The sequence below is a fragment of the Mastigoproctus giganteus genome, chromosome 6 (genome assembly GCF_048544385.1).
Source record: "Mastigoproctus giganteus isolate SK-2022 chromosome 6, ASM4854438v1, whole genome shotgun sequence".
Lineage (NCBI taxonomy): Eukaryota > Metazoa > Arthropoda > Arachnida > Uropygi > Thelyphonidae > Mastigoproctus > Mastigoproctus giganteus.
The window spans coordinates 204785444-204807044 of record NC_143580.1 but is presented as its reverse complement, the minus strand read 5'-3'; the positions used below and the strand labels follow the sequence as shown (position 1 = coordinate 204807044).

The following is a 21601-nucleotide window of genomic DNA, read 5'->3' as shown; positions in this document are numbered from 1 at the left end:
TGAGGGGAGCATCGTCGAGGCCACGTTATGTCAAGGATCTGGGTATATTCTTACCATGTGTAAGCCATATCCAAAAATTTCATTACTTCATACAGCATGTCCCACCCCTTTTTCTTACTGTTGAATACACCATGAATTGTCAAACTAATAGAGCAAGCTTATCTACACAAAGATCTAAACCTCCCAAGCACTTCCTAATTCATTTCACAAATATACGTGGTCTCAATTCTAATCTCATCGATGTCCATTTCCACTTGCAGTCTGCCAAACCCCATGTACTTTTTCTGACAGAATCTCAGTTATCAGTTGATTCAACTACTTCTCATCTTAGATGCCCAAATTATTCGCTGTATGATTATTTTCGCCTCAAAGGTGGTACTTGTGCATATGTCCGTTCTGATATTCCCTGTGAGAGAAACTTGGCAATTTGGAATCTCCTCTCTTTGATCTTCTCTGGCTTAAAATCTCTCTACCTCATTGTGTCAAATTCATTTGTTGTCTCTACCGTTCTCCCAACTCCACTAATCACTTGGAGCTCTTTGACTTCCTCGCTTTGCAACTTGACTCTCTCCAGTCCAACTTTCCTAACAGTGAGGTAATTTTCCTTGGTGATTTTAATGTTCACAACTCCAGCTGGCTTCCGTTTTCTAGTCACACCGACCCAGCTGGTCGAGATGCTGAGGCTTTTGCAATTACTAATGACCTAGCACAGATTTTCATTTACCTACAAGAATACTGGACAATCCTAATCATACAGCCAATAAGCTTGATCTTTTTCTCACAAACAACCCTTCTACGTACACAGTTGAAGTGAGAGGTCCTTTAGGCACTTCAGATCACAACTTGGTGATTGTCTCTTCTCCAATGGAGCCTTTATCTCATGGCTATTCCCAACCTCGTGTTGTTTGGCATTACAAGAATGCAAAATGGGATGACCTGCGAGACTTCTTTTCTTCTTTTCCTTGGTCGGATTACTGTTTCAAAAGTTCTGATGTCAACATTTGCTCAGATTGTGTCAGTGAAATTATTCTTGCAGGAATGGAATCCTTTATCCCACACTCCACTTTAAAATCTCGTCCTTTATCTAAACCTTGGTTTTCCAATAAATGTGCTAAGGCTGTCCAAGAGAAGAATGTGGCATATCGTAATTGGCTTGTTTCTAATTCTTCAGTTTCATTTTCTGCCTACACCAAAGCTCGCAACAATTGTAAAGCAGTTATTCATCATTCCAAACTAGAGTTTGAACAGGCTAAGAGTAGAAAACTTGCTTCTTGCCCTAATGGTAGCTGAGCATTCTGGTCTCTTGCCAAAGCTATTGGCCACAACTTTTGCCCATCTCTGCTCCCACCTCTGTCCAAACCAGATGGTTCTGTTGTCACTTCAGCCAAGGATAAAGCTGACCTGCTAGCATCTCATTTTTCTTTCAACTCATGCATTAACGACCTTGGTAAAACACCTCCCACTATTCCCAACATGCTCCATTCAATGCCTCCTGTGGTCTTCCTTCAAAAGGATGTCAGAAAGATTTCGACGAATCTTGATGCTAAGAAAACTCCAGGTCCCGATGGTATTTCTCCACATGTTCTCGAAACCTGTGCTCCTGAACTTACTCCTATTCTTTGCTGCATTTTTTCACTTTCTTATTCTAAAGGTGTTTTTCCTTCTGCTTGGAAATTTGCTCATATCCAGCCAGTTCCTAAAAAGGGTGACAAATCCCTCCCATCCAATTATCGTCTCATTGCAATTACTTCTACTCTTTCTAAAGTAATGGAGAAATCAATTAACCGCCAACTCTTAAACTACCTAGAAACCTTCCGTCTGATCAACGATCGCCAGTATTGATTCCGTCAGTGTCGATCCACTGGTGATATCTTGGCTTATGTTACCCATTTATGGACTAATTCAATGGAAAGGTTCGGTGAAATGGTTTGCCAACTGTCTTTAGTAATTGGTTATCCAGTTTTCTCTCTGATCGCTCACTGAGGGTGATGGTAGATGGTTCTCTGTCTTCTAACTTCTCCACTAATGCCTGTGTCCCCCAAGGTTCAGTTCTTTTCCCCACTCTTTTCCTCTTGTATGTTAATGACCTTCTTCCATGGACTGGAAATCCTATCCATAGTTTTGCTGATGAAAGCATATTGCATTCCACTTTCCATTTTGAGAAACCTTGTCCTGCTCAATCAGTTTCAACTTCTCGAAAATCTGCTACCAATTCCTTAAATGCCGATCTTCAGGTAATTCTCCAGTGGGGCAAAGACAACTTAGTTGATTAAAACTCAGTCTTGTCTTATATCTCGCAAAAAGGATTCTTCTGCTCCTATGCTTATCTTTAGTGACACTCCGATTTCTAGGCAAAATGATATATCTCTTTTTGGGATTACCCTGACTTCTAATCTCCCTTGGCACAAGCACATTACAAATATTGCTTCTTCTGCATCTAAAAAACTTGGTTTTTTCTTTCGCTCTCGGCGTTACTTTTCTTCCAAACAGCTGCTCACTGTATAAATCGCAAATCCGCCCTGCCACGGAATATTGTTTCCCACATCTGGGGTGGTGCCCCCAAAACCTCTCTCAGGCTTCTTGATTCCATTCAGAAGAGGGCAGTTAGGTTAATTAATGACTCATCTCAAACAGAGTCTCTGCACTTGTTCTCTCATAGACGTACTGTTTCTGCTGCATGCCTCTTCTACAGATACTTCCATGGGCACTGTTCTTCTGAATTAGCTTCTATAATTCTTGCTCTCTCTTTCAAAACAGTCCGAACACGTGCCATCACCAGCCAACATCCATTTACTGTTCAACTTCAAACTCATAGAACCAACTTTTCATCTTCCTCCTTTATTCATTCAACTGCCGTTTTCTGGAACAACCTTCCTTCATACGTATTTCCCGAATATTACAGTTTACAGAAGTTCAAGTCCAATGTCAACAAATATCTTCTTTTGTCTTCTCAACCTCCAACCCAAGCACGGTACTAAGTACTATAGGTTCTAACACCTCTCGTGTTTGGGGTTTACATAAAAAAAAAAAAAAAAAAAAAATACTATCCACTTAACTCCATAATCTTTTCTGTTCTGTCTTCAAGTTACTAACTGGGTCTGTTGTAATCCCATAATAGATACCTGCAGTCCTTATGTTTATAAATCATGCTACGGTAGAAGATAAATAAATCTAAAGGCATTTCTCCTCCAAGGATTTGGAGGGCATTGTTTGATACTGTACGAGGAACATTATTTAGTACTAGAAGCACTGTTCTTTGAATTGATAGTATCTTATTTTTGATTTTGACCTTAACGATGTCAAAACCTAAACTATAGGCAGAAAAATTGTTTTATAATATAGTTTCATGGTCTTTTTATTCAAACCCCAGTCTCTTTTGGAGATTCTTATGACCGAAGCAGTAAAATTTCTAATTTTTTCTTTAAGTTTGGTGACACAAGGGAGAAAGGTTAATTTACCATCAAAGATTATGCCGAGATATTTGTTTTGAGGAACATAGGGTATCTGTGAACTGTTCAGTTGAATCCTTGGTGGTCTTCCATAATTAAAATGGTTTTTAAATGTCATGAAATTTGTTTTACTGGGAGATACCTTGAGCTTGTTGATTTCTGCCTATGCCACCAAATCATATGAGATAGGTCAAATTTTGTCCTCTAATACCAATCACGAGGTCATTAGCATATGCCACCTTTAGAGAATCCTCATATTTTCTTGAGAGCCATTGATCTAATACGGCATTCAACCTTGAGCTTGTTGATTTCTGCCTATGCCACCAAATCATCTAAGATAGATTGAATTTTGTCCTCTAATACTTTACATGACCTTCCTTCTATAGCAATCATGAGGTCATTGGCGTAGGCCACTTTTAGAGAATTGCCGTGTGTTCTCGAGAGCCATTGATCTAATACGGCATTCCAGAGGAGAGGCCCCAACACCGACCTCTGCGGGCATCCTCTCGAAATCCGGGCATTATAAGTTAGATGCTTTGCCTTGACCATGATGTATCTCATTAAAGTATGATCTCAGTACTCTGTACACATAATTATCACATTTAGCCAACCTTAAAGACTTGAAGGTACTTTCCCACCAGAGGGAGTCGAAAGCATCCTCATAATCCACAAAAATTGCCAAAACATATTTAGAAGATGAATTCTGGATAAAGTTAGTCATTGTAAGAATAGAATCGTCAGTGGACCTCCCTTTCTTGAAGCCAAACTGACAGCTTGAGCATAATTGGTTTTCCTCAGATTTGTTTAGTATCCTGGGAGCCAGAAGATGTTTGAATAACTTTCCCAGATTAGCAAGTAAGGAAATTGGCCTGTAAGCACGGGGATCGGATGTGTTTTTTTTCCCGGCTTGTGAAGAATCTTAAGCAATGCCAATTTCCACTGATTTGGAAAGAATTCTTCCAGGAGTCATTTGTTCATGAGATTTAACAGTACTTGTGGATATAAGTCAAAAAACTTGATGATAACAAGGTTCTCCATAAGGTCAGTGCCGAGGCATTTCTTGCTGTTTAGTTTACCTATGGCAGAACCCAACTCCAACAGATTAAAACACTCAATATCAGTTAAACCCATGTACATACTATTGTCAAGACAACTCTGACCTTGCTCAAATGTATCCAACTCTGGAATATCTTTAGGGAACAGACTTGACACTATAGCATGTACTGTAGAGCTCCAGTCTTCAAATTCTGCTCCATTTATTCTTACTGTATTGTACACTTCTCCACAGATTAATTTGTTTCTGGAGATTTTGTAAACTAATCCCCACGGTTCGGAATTCCCAACCTCTTTGATAAATCCTTGCCAACAAGCTATTTTAGCATTAGCTATTTCCTTGTGGTATCTCCTCCAAAGATCTCTATAAGAATCCTTGTATGCTTGAACATCCTGTTGAGACAGATGTCTGTGTTTTTGATATTCTTTCCTTGTGTTCTGAACTAGCGATCTTAAATTTGCGAGATCTGAGTTAGTATTAGTAATGGCCACATGGTGCAAGAAAGCCTATGACTTATGCTGCACCAGCCAAAAAAAAAAAAAAAAAAAAAAAAAACCCCCCAGAATAAAACAATGATAAAAAAAAATTTTTTTTTTAAATAAATAATAATAATAATTCATAAAAGAAAAGGAAATTAAACCTATCAACCTGTGGCTTCCCTGACCCGAAGGTACTATCCAGATGACCTTTGAATTTTCCCAAACTGTCAGCCTCTACCACCCATGTAGGCAACTTATTCCAGTAATTTATAACTCGCTGGCTAAAATAAAACTTCCTGCAGTCCAATCTAAACATTTCCCCCCGTAACTTGAATTTATGTCCCCTAGTTCTAGCATCATTTAAAATCTTGAAAATTTCGTCCTCATTCATTTTACTGATGCCTCTCAGAGCCTTAAACACCTCAATCAAATCTCCTCTAAGGTGTCTAGTTTCCAAACTCTGCAACCCACATATTCGAAGTCTTTCTTCAAAAGGACGCCCTTTTGCCGATCTCACCAGGCGATGTCTTTCTTTAGGTGCGGTCTCCATACTTGAAAACAGTATTCCAAGTGTGGTCTAACAAAAGCCTTATATAATGGGATTATCACATCCCTATCTCTACTTGCAAAAGTTCGATAGATCATCGATAGGACACCATGGGCCTTCCTTGCAACCTGTTTACAATGCTCAGAGAATTTCATGGGTGTTACGATACGGTCAGACATGACCGTATCGTAACACCCAAGTCTCTTTCCTCCAGTGCTGGGTTTAGTTGAACTCCACCAAGTGAATAAGTTATTTTGGGATTACTGTTTCCCAGGTGTAATTCCTTACACTTTGTTGGATTAAAGCATAGCTGCCATTTTTCTGACCATTCATGAAGCCTATCTAGGACTCTATGAAGAAGCTCAGTTTGACAGTGATCATTAACTACTCTACCAATTTTAACGTCAGCTACAAATTTAGACATCATGCCCTTCATCGATGTTGTTTTTGAAAATTAAAAACAACAGTGGTCTTAATACTGATCCTTGGGGAACCCCACTTCTTACATCAACCCAATCTGAGGAATATCCATTTATCACAACCCTCTGCCTCCTGCCCTGAAGCTATCCTGCTATCCATCTAAGGATTTTCCCAGTGATTCCAGCCTGTTACAGCTTATAAAGCAACTGGTTCATGTGTGACTGAGTCAAAAGCTTTGCTGAAATCTAAATAAACAATGTCGAAATTATTCCCTAAATCCAGCTCGTGAGTCACCCTTTCAAAATTGCGAACCAGATTTGTTAAACATGATTTTCCCTTTTCAAAACCATGCTGAGTATCCTTGAGAATTTCAATTCAATCCAAATGATCCTGAATTCCACCCTTGATTATTGCCTCCATGATTTTCCCTACCACTGAAGTCAGACTGACATGTCGATAATTTCCCACTTCACTCTTAGAGCCACCCTAATGTATTGGAGATACATTGGCACTTTTCCAATCCAAGGGAATCTCCCCAGTCTAGTTATGCTCGCATAATTAGCCTCAATGATTCAATGCACTCACTTGCCACCTCCCTTAAGATTATAGGGTATATTCCATCAACTGCAGGAGCCTTACTGGCCTGTATGCTCAAAAGTTTTTTTCATTAAATAATCTTGCGAAATTTCAATATCATTAATTACACATTTTTCAACTTCGCTCCCACAATTTCCCATTGCCACAAAAGGTTTTTCATTTGTAAATATCGATACAAAATAACTGTTGAGTTCATCTGCAACGGCAGCTGGTGTATTTAATATTATCCCCTTTCCCTTACGTAAAGGTCTGATCTGGTTTGTCCAGCTCTTCTTGGCATTTTTATATGTGAAGAATTCCTTATCCTCCCCCTCTTTGCTCTGTTTGCTAGTGATTTCTCATAAACTGCCTTTGCCTCTCGAACCTTTTCTGTGGTTCTATTACAGATCATCTTGTAGCTGTTATAGGCTTCAGTACTTTTTATTGCTTGTAATCTTTCCATGCCACCTTTTTCTGCTCAAGTAATGTGGCAACTTCACTATTTATCCAACTTGGAACCCTCCTCGTGGAGTATTTTTTTTTTTTTTTTTAAATGGTAAATACGCATTCAAGGCATCTGTGATTAATGTTTTAAAAGCATACCACAGTTCAATTGTATTCGTTCTCTGTGCGATATCTACCCATTTAATAGAGGTCATGTAGCACCTTAAGGCATCATAATTTCCTTTTCTGAAATTAAAACCAATTCCTTTGCCTTTTACTACTTCTACCTCTTATCACCATCCACCATAGAACTCTGTGATTACTTCCTGCTACTGGTTCCTCTCCTGTCAGCCCTGTTATGTCATCTGATTCATGGGTGATGATGAGGTCTACGATATTCTTTTCTCTAGTACTTTCCCTGACATGTTGATGCAAATAAGTCATCTAGTTGATTTAAAAATTTTGTTCCACATGTCGAGTTTCCTTCCCATTTACTCCAATCAATTAGAGGCAAATTGAAATCACCCATAATAAGACATTGACGCTTACTTGCCCATTCCATTTGCATGTAGAGGCTTTCGTCATAATTTTCACAATCACCTGGTCTGTAGATTACTCCTACTCACATTATACCTTTGTTTCCAACTATCTCACACCATACAGATTCTATACAAGCATGTGAAACGTCTGAATCCGGGAAAGCTATCGTCACACTCAGGCTGCTTCTGATAAGAAGCATTACCACATGATCCCTTCTATCTACTATTTATCCAACTATTTATCTACTATTTGTCCTTCCTAAATACATTATACAAGCCATACCGAAACTCATCATCTCCAATTTCCGGGTGGCACCACGTCTCCGTAAGCCCTATTATGTCCACATTACTTGTTTTAACCAGCAGATCGAATTCGCTCATTTTATTGACGAAACTTTATGCCCCCTTCCTAACATTACTATATAAACAATTAAGACTTACTGTTCTTGTATATTTAACAACCCTAACACAACCCAAGGGAGAGGCGTTTTCTTGTTGTGTTTTCTCTTTACTGCATAATCCGTGGCCAGATACAACTGGGTTTGAAGTGGGTTTTTTTGAGCTCTTTTGCGAGGGAAACCCTGCTATTATGTTGGACGTAATTTTTTAACATTTCCACTCTTTTTGAATCCCCGCTGTTGACTTGCCAGTCAAAAAATTATTGAGAAATCCCTGTATTTGTTTTGTTGAGGAATTCCCGTTTTACATTCTGTGCTATTGAACTTGTACTTGTTGAACTTGTGGAAAAATCTAAATTATTACTATTGGATAGCACACCAGGCCATCCAAAAGATTTAAGTAATCCAAACGTTGAAGTTATGTTCCTACTGCCACAGTTGTACTGGGTTAATACAACTTCTTTCATTCAGCCGTTAGATCAAAGCATTATATCCACCTTTAAAACTCATTACATCAGAAAATCGTTACAATGGCTTTTGCAAAAAAATTGATTCCGAATCTATTGAAGTAATGGAAGCATTGAAACATTTCTCAATTGTGGACTGTATTAGAATCATAGCTTTATCGCTGAAAGAAGTACAACTGTCAACAGATGCATGTTGGAAAATTTGTATGGCCAGAGTAAGTTCATTCAGGAAATAAGATCGAATGGGCAGAAAACGGAATCGGTGCGGTAGTAGAACTTGCTACGTCGGTAGGAGGGGAAGGTTTTGATGATATGACTACTGAGGCCCTCATGGGTAGCACAGTTGATAGAATCGAACCTTCCTCCCCACACCAGGTGGAAAAGACCTGAGTTCGAATCCTTTCGATGAAGGGAAGAATTTTTATGGGTCTTTTCACAAAGAGTGGCTGAGTTAGTCAGGCGAGGGTAGTGTGGTTTTTTCTCCTGGAAACTCTGGTTTTTCGTCCAGCAAAACAGAAAATCAACCTCAGGACACATGCAATTTATCATGTTACTCTACGACAATATACGTAGAGTAACAAGGTCTTAGTCGCCGATGCTCCTAAAAAAATAAAAAAAGATATGATTACTGAAGGCGTCCAAGAATTACTGGTAGAAATAAAAGCCGAGACATATTAGTCCATCTGTCATCGTGTCTTTGAGCTGTGTCCTGCCCAAGACCATTTCAGTTCTTTAGTTTTGATAAGAATGTCCTTTATTTGTATTTGCTGCCTAATCGATGTGTTTCTCTTCTTATCCAACAGTCTGATTCCTAATATAATTCGTTCCTTTCTTCACTGTGTAGTTTCAGCTTTTCTTCCATTCTTTTGGTGAGTGCCCAAGTTTCTCTTCCATAAGTCATGGTGGAGAGTATACATTGGTTCATTATTTTACGTTTCATTATTTTTACAAATTGGGATATCATTTCTCAGTATGTGACTATATTTTCCAAATGCTATCCATCTGAAATTTATCCTCTTGACTTCCAGCTATTTATCATTATTACACCTAATGACTTGTCCCAGTTAAGTATATGATTCTATATGTTAAGAATATTATAAGTATTGAGCGCATTAATGGTTATCAATTATGTTTAGGGATTAGAAGTGATCAACAAAGAGATCCACATTTTTGTACTTTTTAATCTGAACGACTACAGTTCTAACCAATTTAATAATATTTTTTTCCCTGATTTTCTCAGCTGCTGTTATCGTGGACTTTCACTGTCTCATTTTTTTTTTCTTTAGTTCAAGAAAAGATGAACCAGATCCTCCTCCACTTGCACTCTTTGAACCTCCTGATCCTCTGAAAAGGCCAATGTATTGTAAAATAAAAGTTTATGGCGGTGCAGAAGAATTCTCATTTGAAGAGATTCGTGCTGCAAAATGGTTTGATGAACAGAAAAGGTTGAAAGAAGAGCAGGAAAAGAAAGGTAATTATGTATAATTTAAACTTTAATTATTATGGAACTTATGTATTGTTATGTAGTAGTAGTAATGGAGGCATGTGATGCAAGAAAACAAGCGTATGAGCTTATGCAGCATCAGCCAAAAAAAAAAAAAAAAAACCAATTTCACATATCCATTCCCTCTAAACGTTTGTCCAGTTCCTCCTTGAATTTATTTAAGCTATCAACTTCCACAATGACAGATGAAAGTTTGTTCCAGCAATTAACCACCCACTGGCTAAAGGCCAATTTCCGCACATCTATTCTACAATTGTCTTTCCTCAATTTGAATTTATGCCCCCATATGTTTGTAATTTGAGCAAGCAGAAGAATCCCATCAGAATTCAGCATGCTCAACCCATTCCAGGCCTTATATACCTCAATCAGATCACCTTGCTGGTGCCTAGTCTCCAACTGCTGCAATTTGCAGTACTTGAGAATTTCTTGGTAAGAGTTCCCCTCACCAATCTTGTTGCTCTTCTCTGTACATGCTCAAGCAACTTTACATCCTTCCTAAAATGAGGCCTCCAGACCTGTACGCAGTACTCAAGGCGTGGCCTGATCATTGCCTTATACAAAGGGATAATTACCTCCTTTTCCCTACTTCCAAAATCCTTGTATATCATTGACAATACTCTATGGCCTGCCCTGGCAGTCTGACTGCATTGCTCAGAAAACTTCATATCTGACTGCACAATTACTCCCAGATCTTTTTCATTTTCTACCACCCTAAGTGTAGTACCACACGGTTGCCACTTCTCAGCCCATCTGTCCAACTTTTCTAGATCCTGTTGCAGTAGCAAACTGCCATTACTGTCATTAACAACCCTGCCAACCTTTGTATAATCTGCAAACTTCGACATCAGAAGTTAAAATTTTCTCTGGATCAGAAACTTAACTGGTCTGTAATTACTCGTGTTACTGTTTGATCCCCCTTTGTGAATGGGATATTCATTTGCACATCTGTCCGTGGGGACTTCCCCTGAGTCGAAGGATGCTCTCATAATTATGGATAAAGGTTTGCTTACTTCCTTTGCCACCTCCTTTAATATAACTGGATAGATCCCATCCATCCCAGATGCCTTTCTTATGTTTAACTTCAACAATTTCTCTTCCTCTTTGCTCTCAGTTATTACAAAATCATTAAGCACCCTGTTACAGTTTGATAAGCTTCTGGTATTTTCTTCCATTAATAACTCCTCATGTGTGAATGTAGATGCAAAATACTCATTCAGATTATCTGCTATCTGAGCAGGACCATCAACAGTCAAATCATCGAAATCAAGTGGACCAATCTGATTCATCCCATTCCTTTTAGAGTTTATATAAGTAAAGAAGTCCTTGCTGTTTTTCTTAGCATCCTTTACCAAAGATTTCTCGTAATCTGCCTTCGCTTGCCCTAACCTCCTTTGTGACTTGATTACAGAGTAGCTTATATCTGCCATAGATTTCTGTGTCGTCTGATAATTTATATGCATCTCATGTATTTTTATTTTGCATGGGATCCCATGCATCCCATACATTTTTATTCTCTGCCACGAGTCTTATTAGTTAATCTGACATCCATTAAGGCTTAAACCTTTAACAATATTTCTTAATCGGTATGAAAAGCCAAGTAGCTTCCACGATTAGTTCCTTGAATGCTTCCCATTTAGCATTTGCTGTTGGTGACATCAACAGTTGGTCCCACTGTACAGATTTTAAAAACTGTACTGAATTTAAAAACAGTCACCTTTACAGAAGCAAAAACCCTTCCCATTACCTCCGATGGTAATTATATCTTTAAGTAAATTCCACATCAGTACATTGTGATCACTACCACCTAGTGGTTCCTTTATTTTGTGGTTCCTGAATTTAAGTTGATATTATTTTGTGGTTCCTGAATAATATAAGTTGATATATCACCAGTTAATTAATACTTAATCCATATTGGTGACCATTCTTCAAACGGGAGGTTTCAAGATAGTTTAAAAGTTTGCATTTGGATTTCTCCATTACTTTGGATCGAGTTGAAGTTAAGTTCAATAGGGTGATAATTGGATGAGAGATTTATCATCCTTCTCAAGGACTGGCTGGATATGAGCAAATTTCCAAGAAGAAGAAAAAAATACAGCAGAATAGCTGAACAGCAGCATAGGTTTTGAGAATAAGCTGAGAAATTCTATCAGGACCTGAAGCTTTCTTGGCATCACAATTGTTCAAAATTTTTCTAATCTTTTTCAAAGAAGCATCAAGTGGATGTACTGGGTATGGTAGGGAAAGGTTTACTAAGATCAACAATACAAGAGTTAAGAAGAAAAGTAGGATGCTAGTAAGTTAGCATTATCTTTAGCTGAGGATGGAAGAGAACCATCAGGTTTTAAGAGATGTGGGAGTATAGATGGACAAGTTGTGGTCAGTAGCTTTGGCAAGAGACCAGAATGCATGACTACCATTTGGACAAGAAGCACATTTTGTGTTTTAGCCTGTTCAAAGTTAAAATTGGATTGATTGTTTTACAATTGTTGAGAGCTTCATTGTGGGCAGAAATGAAGTTGGAGATTTGGATGCAAGCCAGTTGTGATATGTGACACTTATCTCGAACAGCCTTAACACATTTATTAGAATATGAAGATTTAGATATAGGACTACGTTTTAGGGTGGAATGTGGAATAAAGGATATTTCATCCCTACAAGAATAATTTTATTGACACAATCTGAGTAAACAGTGGGATCAGAAGATTTAAAACAGTAATCCAACCATTGAAAAAAAATATAGAAAATATATAGAATGAAAAGTAGATCTTGCAAATCATCCCATTTTGCACTTTTGTAATCTCCAACAACATAAAGCTAGAAGACTGAAGTCAACTGGAGTTGTGAAGATTAAAATAAAGGAAAATTAGAGTAGAGAAAGTAATGTTTCAAAAGAAGAAAGTCAGAAAGTTCAGAGTGATTAATGGAGTTAGGGAAACAATAGCAGCAACAGATGAATTTGACAGAATGGGGTTGAGAGTTTTTAAGCCAGAAGAGATATGAAATTAGCACGTCTCCGATTAGAATATCAGAGAAGACATACACAAGTACCTTCTTTAAAGCGAAAGGAATTGTAAAGTGATCGGTGAAACTGAGACTTACGAAGAACCTTTGTTTGCAGGATTTTCAATGTTTTATTTTTAAATTATGCTAGTTTTTATTTTATTTATTTTGATGTATATATCTTTTTATTATATTTTTTAATCATTTACTTTCTGTTCTGCATATGATGTTATTACTTAAATGAAACAAAATAAAATTTGTATGCTTCCATATTAAAACAGAATAGCAGCAACATCTGTATCATTGGTAAAGTCAGAATGGATAATTTTTCCTTGACTGCCTACAATATTTTGTTTTTTTTACAGAACAGAAAATGATTATTGACCGGTTACAGAAAGACTTACAGTCATTAAAAGAAATCTTTCAGCAAAGGCTAATTCAGCTACCCAGGTATAAACTAAGAAATATATTAATTTACTTTAGCCCTAGATAAAAATATCAAAATTTTAAAAAAATATTTCAATATAGATTTTACCACTAATATGTGTCATAATTATTTTATTATATATTACTCGATATAGTTTGTGAAAATCTTTTGAAGTAAAAACTTGAGCTAACCTTCATGGAAGGTTAGCTTTAATTTAATCACACTTTAATTTAATTTAATTACACTTTAAGCAGAGGGAACGTTCAGCAATAGATAAATCTCTTTGATTTATTCACCCTTTGAAGAAAGTGAAAGATCTGACGTTTCATTTTCTCCACATGAATGAAGTTAACATACAAAAAATGTGAAGGGTAAAATCTATAGAATGTAAAATATTTATTATCTCCTTCCATTTCAAATGTAACTAGTTTTGTAGTAATGGACAAGGCACCTTATATTCTATATGATAAGATGCACTCACCTTTTAGAAGCCAAATTTTGGGAAAAAATATTTTTTAGATATATTTGAAACACAAGTTTGCAGGTGCTTGCTAAATAAAATGTCAGTGTAGAATTGAAGCTTTTGCTCATTGTATAATGAGTGTAATGTGTAATTACTACTGTCATTCATCATCAGTGATGTTATGCTCTGAACTCTCACTTACTTCAAAGACTGCATCATCTTCAGGGCCATCAAGAATATTGCTGATTCCACATTTCTTGAAAGATGGCTATAATAGCTATTTTAGGAGGCCACTTGAATGCTTTGACCATTCTCTCTCTCTCTCTCTCTCTCTCTCTCTCTCTCTCTCTCTCTCTCTCTCTCTCTCTCTCTCTCTCTCTCTCTCTCTCTCTCTCTCTCTCTCGCCATGGCTAAAGATAGACATCATTGCATGCATCCCCAGTATACCTTCAGACATAAGATGCAGGGAACTTGGGACCATAAACTATAACTTGAGGTTGTCATGGTGCCATAACTATTATTTTGCACATTGTATGTTTACTTTGGTTTCAACAAAAAGTTATACACTTGCCAGTTTCTTGTCCCAGTTTTTTATTTTTTTATTTCTTCCCATTGCCCTCTCCCCATTCACACTAAATAGTCAATCATATTTTGTATTTCCCTATGAGTAAGGATATTTAAAATGTACTGTATATTTCCCCCATTTATGCCACCACTGTATATTTCTGTAAGACTCCAATTGGCTTCACTGGAAACCATTTGGAGCTTTACAGAGATAGACAAAATAGATTTAAATATTCTGAATTTAATAAACCTATTACAGTTACAGCAATCCTAACTGCATTTCCCAAAGTTCATAAAAGTTAGAGACTGCCTTTACATAAACAGAGTTGATATTAAAATCAACTGCGCACAAGGTTTTGCAAAAAAAATTTAAAACATTAATGGCTTCATGTTTAAAATTGTGGTTTCATTAGAATATGGAACTAAGAGATTGTCCATGCTGAAAAAGCTTTGAGTGCTGAATGCTGAAGTGGAATTGAAGAAGATAAGAAGTGCATGCTTTAGAGTTTAGTCAACATTCTATTTATCAAGTAAAGTTACTGCCCATATGTGGGATTCAGAAAATTCCTGAGATGTAAAAGGGTATAGTAGGAGCTGTGAAAAACTGAATATTTGATGCCAACTTCTATTTGACAATATTATCAGACTCAGTATCTTCAATGGGAAGTATATTTGACAAAACAACAATAAGTAAAAGTTAATGCAACAATAAGTAAACTTGCAGTTTGCTTATTCTGTTATTTATTTCTATGGCTAACCACCCATATTCATTAAGGGCTGTTCCTATGTATACAAAATTATTTTTAATTACTTTCTTATTCCAGTTATTGGATATTTAACCTACCCTCTAAATTTTCCTTGTGTCTCCCAACTTTCATAACTCATTAGAGTAAACCCTTGATTTTATGGACTTCGACTTAGCATGCTTTGGAAATAACGGTTGAAAAAATTTCACTGGCATTAGCGTCATAAAATGTAATTTTATTTTACATTTTATGAGCTGATTTAACTGTTCATGAAATAAGGTAAACAAGGAACTCTATCATTTCATTAAGTGCTAGTCTTTGCTCCGTTTCTTTATTATAACCTCATTTATATTGTATCAGTATGGCCCCTGTAAAACTTGGTGTAAAGAGAAAGTACGTGAATCTGACGGCCTCCGTAGCCGAGTGGTCAGGAGCGGGAGTGCAGTAGCACACGCTCTTTGAGTAGACCAGGGTTCAAGCCCCTGACTGCTAAATACGGTTGATTTGCCAACGTGCACTGGACCAGCGTGGCAGATTATGGTCCATTTCCCTCAGCATGAATTGTTGAGGCTTCCAACCTGCATTGGGTTGATAATGGCTACAGTTTTGTGTGAATCTGAGTGTTTAAGAAATTCAAGCTCCTAGAGTAGTTAAAGTAATTTTTTTTTTTTTTTCATGTGTCTGTAAGAAATATGACAAAAAAAAAAAAAAACAATCATTTATTGTAAAAAAGTGATGAACTTTTTAAGGATTTTCAAGATTTGCAGTATTACAACTTTAGTCTTCAACTCTGAGTAAAGTTTTTCCAAACACTGCTATATGCTAATGGTAAATTTTTCTACACTATGTATGGGGTATTTTTTACCATTAGCATTAGTAGAGGCATACTATGCAAGAAAGCAAGCTTATGCAGCATCAGTCAAAAAAAAAAAAAAAAAAAAAAAAAAAAAACACACACCCCGCTCCGATTTCACCCCTCTGTTCGTTCCAAATTACCTGTTCAGCTCAGCCTTAAATTTATTTAGGCTATCAGCTTCCACAACAAAAGATGGCAGTCTGTTCCACCAATCAACTACCCGCTGGCTAAAGGCAAACTTCTGCACATCTATCCTACAACTATCTTTCTTCAATTTGAATTTATGCCCTCTCAGGTGATTATTCTGAGCAAGAGGAAGAATCCCATCAGCATCGAGCTTGCTCAAACCATTCAAGACTTTATACACCTCAATCAGATCACCTCGCAGGTGCCTAGTCTCCAAACACTGTAATCTGCAAAATTTAAGCCTTTCTTCATAAGAGCAACCCTTTGTTCCATTCACTAATCTTGTTGCCCTTCTCAGTACTCATTCCAACAGCTCTATATCCTTCTTAAAATGAGGCCTCCAGACCTGTATGCAGTACTCAAGGTGTGGCCTGACTATCGCCTTATACAAGGGGATAATCACCTCCTTATCTCTGCTAGAAATTCCTGTATATCATTGACAAGACACCATGAGTTACTCTTGCAGACCATCTGCACTGCTCAGAAAACTTCATATCTGCATGCACAATTACCCCCAGGTCCTTTTCATTCTCTACCACTGTCAGTGTAGTACCACAGAGTTGATACGTTATTCTGGGGTTACTGCTTCCCATATGTAGTACTTTACATTTGTCAATGTTAAACTTCATTTGCCACCCTCTCAGCCCATCTGCTCAACTTTTCTAGATCCTGTTGCAGCAGCAGCATACTGTCATTAGTGTCATTAACAACACTGCCAACCTTCGAATCGTCTCTGCAAACTTGGACATTAAGCCTGATATACCATCATAAATATCATTTATAAATACAGAAAACAACAATGGACCCAACACTGAACCCTGAGGGACTCCACTAATAACATTAGTCCACGATGAGTAGTGTCCGTTGATTACCACTTTGTCTTCTCCCACTCAACCATCCCTTTATGCATAGCAGCAATTTGCCTCCAATGCCGCACTGCTCCAATTTGTTCAGCAGTCTTCCATGTACAACAGTATCAAAGCCTTTCTAAGATCCAAATATATAACATCAAAGTTATTCCCTGCATCCAGTTCTTTTGTGACTGCATCATAGTATCCAATCAAATTGGTCAGGTAAGACTTTCCCTTAACAAAACCATGCTGTGTCCGAGCTGTAAGTAAAGTCTTGTGTAGATGATCCTGCAGTGCTTCTTTAACCAGTGCCTTCATTAATTTCCCTGGAACAGAAGTTAAACTAACAGGTCTGTAATTACTTGTGTTGCCCTTTGATCCTCCTTCGTGAATTGGCATCACGTTTGCACATCTCCAGTCCATGGGTACCTCCCCTGAGTTCAAGGAAGCTCATGATTATGGCTAAGGGTTTGCTTACTTCCTTTGCTGCCTCCTTTAATATAACTGGATAGATCCCATCCACCCCAGGTGCCTTTCTTATGTTTATCTTCAACAATTTCTCCTCCACTTTCCTCTCAGTTATTACAAAATCATCTAGCTCACTGCTAGAGTTTAGTTCACCTCTGGCATTCCCCTCCCTGAATAACTCCTCGTGTGTGAATGTAGCTGCAAAATACTCATTTAGTTTTTTAGCCACCTCAGCAGGATCATCAACAGTTGAACCATCGATATCCAGTGGACCAATCTGATTCATCCCCTTCCTTCTACAGTTTACGTACATAAAGAACTCTTTGTTATTTTTCTTTGCATCCTTTGCCAAAGATATCTCATAATCTGCCTTTGCCTGCCTAACCTCCTTTGTGACTTGGTTACAGACCAGCTTATATCTATCATAGGCTTCCATGTCACCCATTAATTTATATGTATCCCATGCATTTTTCTTGTCTGCTTGCATGTGTCATTAGTTCATCTGATGTCCATTTAGGCCTAAACCTTGAACAATATTCTTAGTTGGTATGTAAAGCTTAGTAGCTTCCAAGATTAATTCTTTGAATGCTTCCCATTTTGAATTTGCTGTTGTGAACATCATCAGTTGGTCCCACTGTACAGAATTTAAAAACTGTCTGAGACCCCTTTGATGGTAGTTACATCCTTAAGTAATTCCCACATCAGTACATTGTGATCACTGTCACCCAGTGGTTCCTTTATCTGCAAATTCTTAATGCATGAATAATCACTGCTGATAATCAGATCAAGGGTATTACTCCAATAAATCCACAAAAGTCTTGCTAGTGTGCGATTGACCAATCCACATATTCTATTCAATATCTGGAAAGTTAAAATCCCCCATTATAAGACATTCTGATTTACTGGCCCACTCTATTTCTCTGAACAACTGTTCATTATACTCATCAGATTCATTAGGCCTTGAACACACCTACTCTCATTTTTCCTTTCCCAGTGTCACACCAAACTGACTCAACATTGCATTGTCCACCAACATCAATTGGATGCACTACCTTAGATTTTATTTCTTAACTAACAGAATAACCTCTCCTCCCTTCCTCTACACTTTGTATTCCCCAAATTCCAATTCTGCACTGCTTATGTTGTGTGACACCACGTCTCTGATATCCCAACAATATCTGCTTTTGAAGCACTTCAAGCTCATTAAATTTATTAACTATATTCCTAGCATTGGTGTATATGCACCAATGCTTAGGAGTATTGGAATTGGACCATTTAGAATTTGCTGTTGGTAACATTATCAGTTGGTGGTTCCACTGTAGAGAATTTATAAAACTGTCTGAGACCACTGTAATCACCTTTAGGAAAACAAAAACCCTTCCCTTTACCTCTGATGGTAGTTACATCTTTAAGTTACATCCCACATCAGTACACTGTTGATCACTGCCACCTAGTGGTTCCTTTATCTGCAGATTCTTAATGCATGAAGAATCACTACTGATAATCAGATCAAGAGTATTACTCCCTCTAGTTGCCTCCTGAACATGCTGATATAGAAAACGATCATCCAATAAATCCACAAAAACCTTGCTAGTGTGCGAATGACCAATCCACAAGTTCCAGTCAGTATCCGGGAAATTAAAATCCCCTGTTATAAGACTGATTTACTGGCCCCCTCTATTTCCCTGTACAGTTTTTTTATTATACTCATCAGAGTCATTAGGCCTATAACACACTCCTACTCTCTATTTTGATTTTCCAGTGCTTATGTCACACCAAACTGACTCAACACTGCACTGTCCAGTGATATCGACTTGCTGCACTTCCTTGGATTTTATGTGTTTCTTAACTAATTGTAAATAAATTTGATGTATCAACCAGTATAGTTAAGGTAAACGAAAGCTTGAAAATTTAGACATAACTGTCTAAATTTTCAATTATGTAGGGTACAAATGGGCTCAAAAAAAAAAAAAAAAACCCTAAGATTTAACAGATGATTGGTAATAATTGGCACCCGCACCATCTATTAGTTTGTAAAATCATGGGTTTATTGCATAACTAATTTTCAAACCAAATTATTTGCATTTGGAGAGGTCTGGATTTGAATCCTCTCAAGTAGGAAAATTCTTAAAGGTCCATTTTACTGGGGCTATTGTTAACCGATCTCAAGCAGAAAGAGGGGGAGAGAATGTGTGAGTGGATACATAGCTAGTTCATATCTTTATACATAATGCTTAAAAATTTAGGTACCTCTCATGCTACCCATGAACATTTATCAAAAGGAAAAACTTTTGATAATAAAATACATTGAAATAATTTCAATGTATTTTATTTGGATTTTAGTAATGCAGTTGATTCAGTCCCTCATGAGTTTACTTTATGACTAGAACATGTAACATTGCATTGGATTGCAGGGTGGCTGTAGGCTAGGAAGCAGAGGGTTGTGATTAATGGTTATTCTTATTGATCTAATGTTAGAAGTAGTGATCTCCAAGGATTGGTTTGGGGACCACTGTTGTTTCTGATTTTTATAAATGACAGTGATGATAGTGTAGTGGATGTGAAGATCAGAAGAGTGGTTAATGATCAGCATAGTTCTCTGAGCATTGTAGAGAGGTGAAAAGGAAAGCCATGGTATGCCATCAATGATTTATTGAAAATTTGCTTTTAGAGAGACATGGAGTTCATTAACCCCTTGTAAAAGGCAATTGTAAAGCTGCACTTGGAATACTGTGTCAAAGTGTGGAGACAGCAAATGGGATCAAAAAAAAAAAAAAAAAAAAAACTGTGGTTCTTGAAAGACATTGGGCAATCCACTTGGTGCAGTCTGCAAATGCAGCACCCATATGAGAAAAGAATTTGAATATGTGAACTACAGAGATTGGCAACTAGCCATTTAAAAAGGGACCTGACTCAGGTCTGTTTGGCTCTGAGAAGAAATAGTAAAATAAACAAAGGCAAATTTTTTACCGTTATAAATGATTCCAGAACTAGAGAAAAATTCAAATTTCAGTGAAAGAGATTAGACTGGATTGTTTTATTTTAGCTAGCAAGTTGTTAATTACTTGAATTGTGACTTCCATGGGTGGTTGATTCTGACAACTTGGGGAAATTTGAAAGTCAGCTGGATAGTTCTTATGTGAGAAGGAAAATATATTTATATATATATATACATTTGTATATATATATATAAACACAGTTGTGCCCCTGTGTCTGCTGATTCAATTACCTGCGGTTAACCACGGAAAAAAAAAAGAAAAAACTTAACACGTAAAACTTAAAACTACTTGTGTGTCCAATACGATGCTTCCCTTTATTTTTTCCAATGTGATTTTAAATCGAATAGCCTCCCTTTATTTTTTACAATGTCACGTATGGTTTTGTCACCAACATTATAATGATTCATTAGAGATTTAACAGATGCACCATTTTCAAACTTCGGAAAAATATCAAGTTTTTGTTTAATTTGGAAGCACAACTCCTGCGTTTGCTCATCATTTTCGTGATTTCTAAACAAAAAAAAAAAAAAAAAATAAATAAAATAATTCTGACATCTCTGACATAAATAACAAAACAAAATTTGTTCTTTTGCAGTGTGACGAAACACAACAATTAACATGATGCACTAAATCAAACTAAACATTTGGTCTCTCTTTTTTGTTTTGAGTGGTAGGTGTGAAGACAGCGGGGGTTGCAAGATAATAGGTACACTAATCTACCAATGACGACTTATAACGCCAGTTCTTGTCACTTATTTATGGCTTGCAAAATATCTGTTTATACCTATTCTAGTTATTACTTGAATTTTATGATTTCTGGTTGTTTTTTTTTTTTTTTTTTTTTTTTTTTTAATTTGGAGCCTTGAAGTGTCCCGGTTAATGCGCTTCCTGGTAAATCGAGAGTCTGCTATAATTTATTATTACCGTATTTAATGTTGATAATGTCTTACTGTGTGTTTAATTTATCAATTAAACTTTATTATACGTATGTATGTACAAGAAAATCATGTTATATATGGTGTTAGCAGGTGTTCGCCTATATCCACAGTTTCAGCCATTCACAGTAGGTCTTGGAACAAATCCCCTGCAGATACGGGGTTCTTACTGTATTTATATTTTTTGGCCAGTGCAGTAAAAACCTTTGGCTTTCTTACACTATATGGT

General features: G+C 37.1%; 1 protein-coding gene across 1 annotated transcript in view; it reads left to right on the top strand.

The window, feature by feature from the left end:
- LOC150084896 (mitotic checkpoint serine/threonine-protein kinase BUB1 beta-like) overlaps window positions 1-21601 on the top strand; it is a 202759-nt gene that overhangs the window by 52567 nt on the left and 128591 nt on the right. Inside the window, exons 5-6 of the mRNA XM_090376385.1 lie at window positions 9660-9844; window positions 13243-13327. Coding sequence (XP_090232511.1) covers window positions 9660-9844; window positions 13243-13327 — 270 coding nt within the window. The remainder of the gene's footprint in view (window positions 1-9659; window positions 9845-13242; window positions 13328-21601) is intronic.